Source organism: Eimeria necatrix, genomic scaffold (genome assembly GCF_000499385.1).
Source record: "Eimeria necatrix Houghton genomic scaffold, Enh_scaff17, whole genome shotgun sequence".
NCBI classification, from domain to species: Eukaryota; Apicomplexa; class Conoidasida; order Eucoccidiorida; family Eimeriidae; genus Eimeria; species Eimeria necatrix.
In genome coordinates, this window is record NW_013655030.1 from 1 (window position 1) to 1,661 (window position 1,661).

General features: G+C 44.5%; 1 protein-coding gene across 1 annotated transcript in view; it reads left to right on the plus strand.

Annotated features, from left to right (window-relative positions):
* Positions 1-144: 144 nt before the first annotated feature.
* ENH_00022480 (hypothetical protein, conserved) overlaps positions 145-1,661 on the plus strand; it is a gene marked incomplete at both ends in the record, with an annotated part of 4,558 nt that continues 3,041 nt past the window's right edge. Inside the window, 3 exons of the mRNA XM_013584538.1 lie at positions 145-285; positions 675-823; positions 1,543-1,596. Coding sequence (XP_013439992.1) covers positions 145-285; positions 675-823; positions 1,543-1,596 — 344 coding nt within the window. The remainder of the gene's footprint in view (positions 286-674; positions 824-1,542; positions 1,597-1,661) is intronic.

Genomic DNA, 1,661 nt, shown 5'->3' on the forward strand with positions numbered 1-1,661 from the left:
CTTTATTTGCTGCTGCTTCATTTGCTGCTGCTTTATTTGCTGCTGCTTTATTTGCTGCTGCTTTATTTGCTGCTGCTTTATTTGCTGCTGCTTCATTTGCTGCTGCTTTATTTGCTGCTGCTTTATTTGCTGCTGTGCGCGCAGGAGGAGCAATTTTTGCTGCTGGTGGAGCCCGGAGAAGCAGAAGAAGTGGAAGCAGCAGCAGCAGCAGCAGCAGCAGCAGAAGCCGGCAGCAGCAGCAAAGGCTCCCACTGCGGCAAACCCCAGGCGATGCTCCTGGCCATGGTCGGTCTGCTGCTGCTGCTGCAGCTGCTGCTGCAGCTGCTGCTGCAGCAGCTGCTGCTGCAGCAGCTGCTGCTGCAGCTGCTGCTGCAGCAGCTGCTCTCGTCATCACTAAACCGCTGCTGCTGCCGCTCCACGTGGCTGTTCTGCTGCTGCTGCTGCTGCTCTACGTGACTGTGCCGCTGCTGCTGCTGCTGCTGCTGCTGCTGCTGCTGCAGTTTGCTGCTTGCGTTGCTCACTTGCGCGTGTGCCTCTGCGCAAGTTTGTGCAAAATAAACGCCGAAAGATTTATTTAAATAAATTTGAAATTAAAATAAATTAAAAATAAAATAAAATGAATTAAATGAATTAAATAAATTAAATGAAATAAAAGGTTTGCTGCTGCGCTGCAGGCGCTGCGGCCTTTGTACCCAATAGAAGGCAGCGTTTGCTGCTTCTTAGCTGCTGTTGCTGCTGCTGCTGCGCTGCACTTGGGGTGTATAGACAGCGAAGAACACAACGACTGGGTCCTTTCCATCCGAGCCGTCAACGTCTCCTCCTTGTCAGACTCACCCCTGGCTAGCTAGCTAGCTAGCTAGCTAGCTAGCTAGCTAGCTAGTTAGTAGTTGGCTAGCTAGCTAGCTAGCTAGCTAGCTAGCTAATTAGTAGTTGGCTAGCTAGCTAGCTAGCTAGCTAGCTAGGTAGCTAATTAGTGGTTGGCTAGCTAGCTAGCTAGCTAGCTAGCTGATTAGTAGTTGGCTGGCTAGTAAGCTAGCTAGCTAGCTAGCTAGCTAATTAATAGTTAGCTAGCTAGATAATTAGTAGTTAGCTAGGTAGCTAGCTAGCTAATCAGCAGTTGGCTAGCTAGCTAGTTAGCTAGCTAGCTAGCTGGCTAGTAGTTAGATAGCTAGCTGGCTGATTAAGCAACTGACTGGCTGGCCAGTTAGATGGATAAATGGATGGCTGGCTAGCCAGCTATCTGACTGGCTAGCTAGCTAGCTAGCCAGCTAGCTAGCTTGCTTGCTAACTAGCTTGCTAGCTAGCTAGCTGACTGGCTAGCTGGTTAGCTATTTAGCTAGCTAGCTGACTGGCTATCTAGCTAGCCAGCTAGCAAGATTAATTGATTAATTAATCAATTAATTAATTAATTAATAATTAATAATTAATTGATTAATTAATTAATTATTAATTAATTAATTAATCAATTAATTAATTAATTATTTATTTTTTATTTATTTATTCAATTTTTTAATTTAATTTAATTTTCTTTTTTTGCTGCAGCCCTTTTGTCGAAGACGACGCCGACGCTGGTCTGCTGCCGCTGCTGAGGACCGGGTGGGGCAAATAAATAAATAAATAAATAAATAAATAAATAAATAAATAAATAAATAAATAAATAA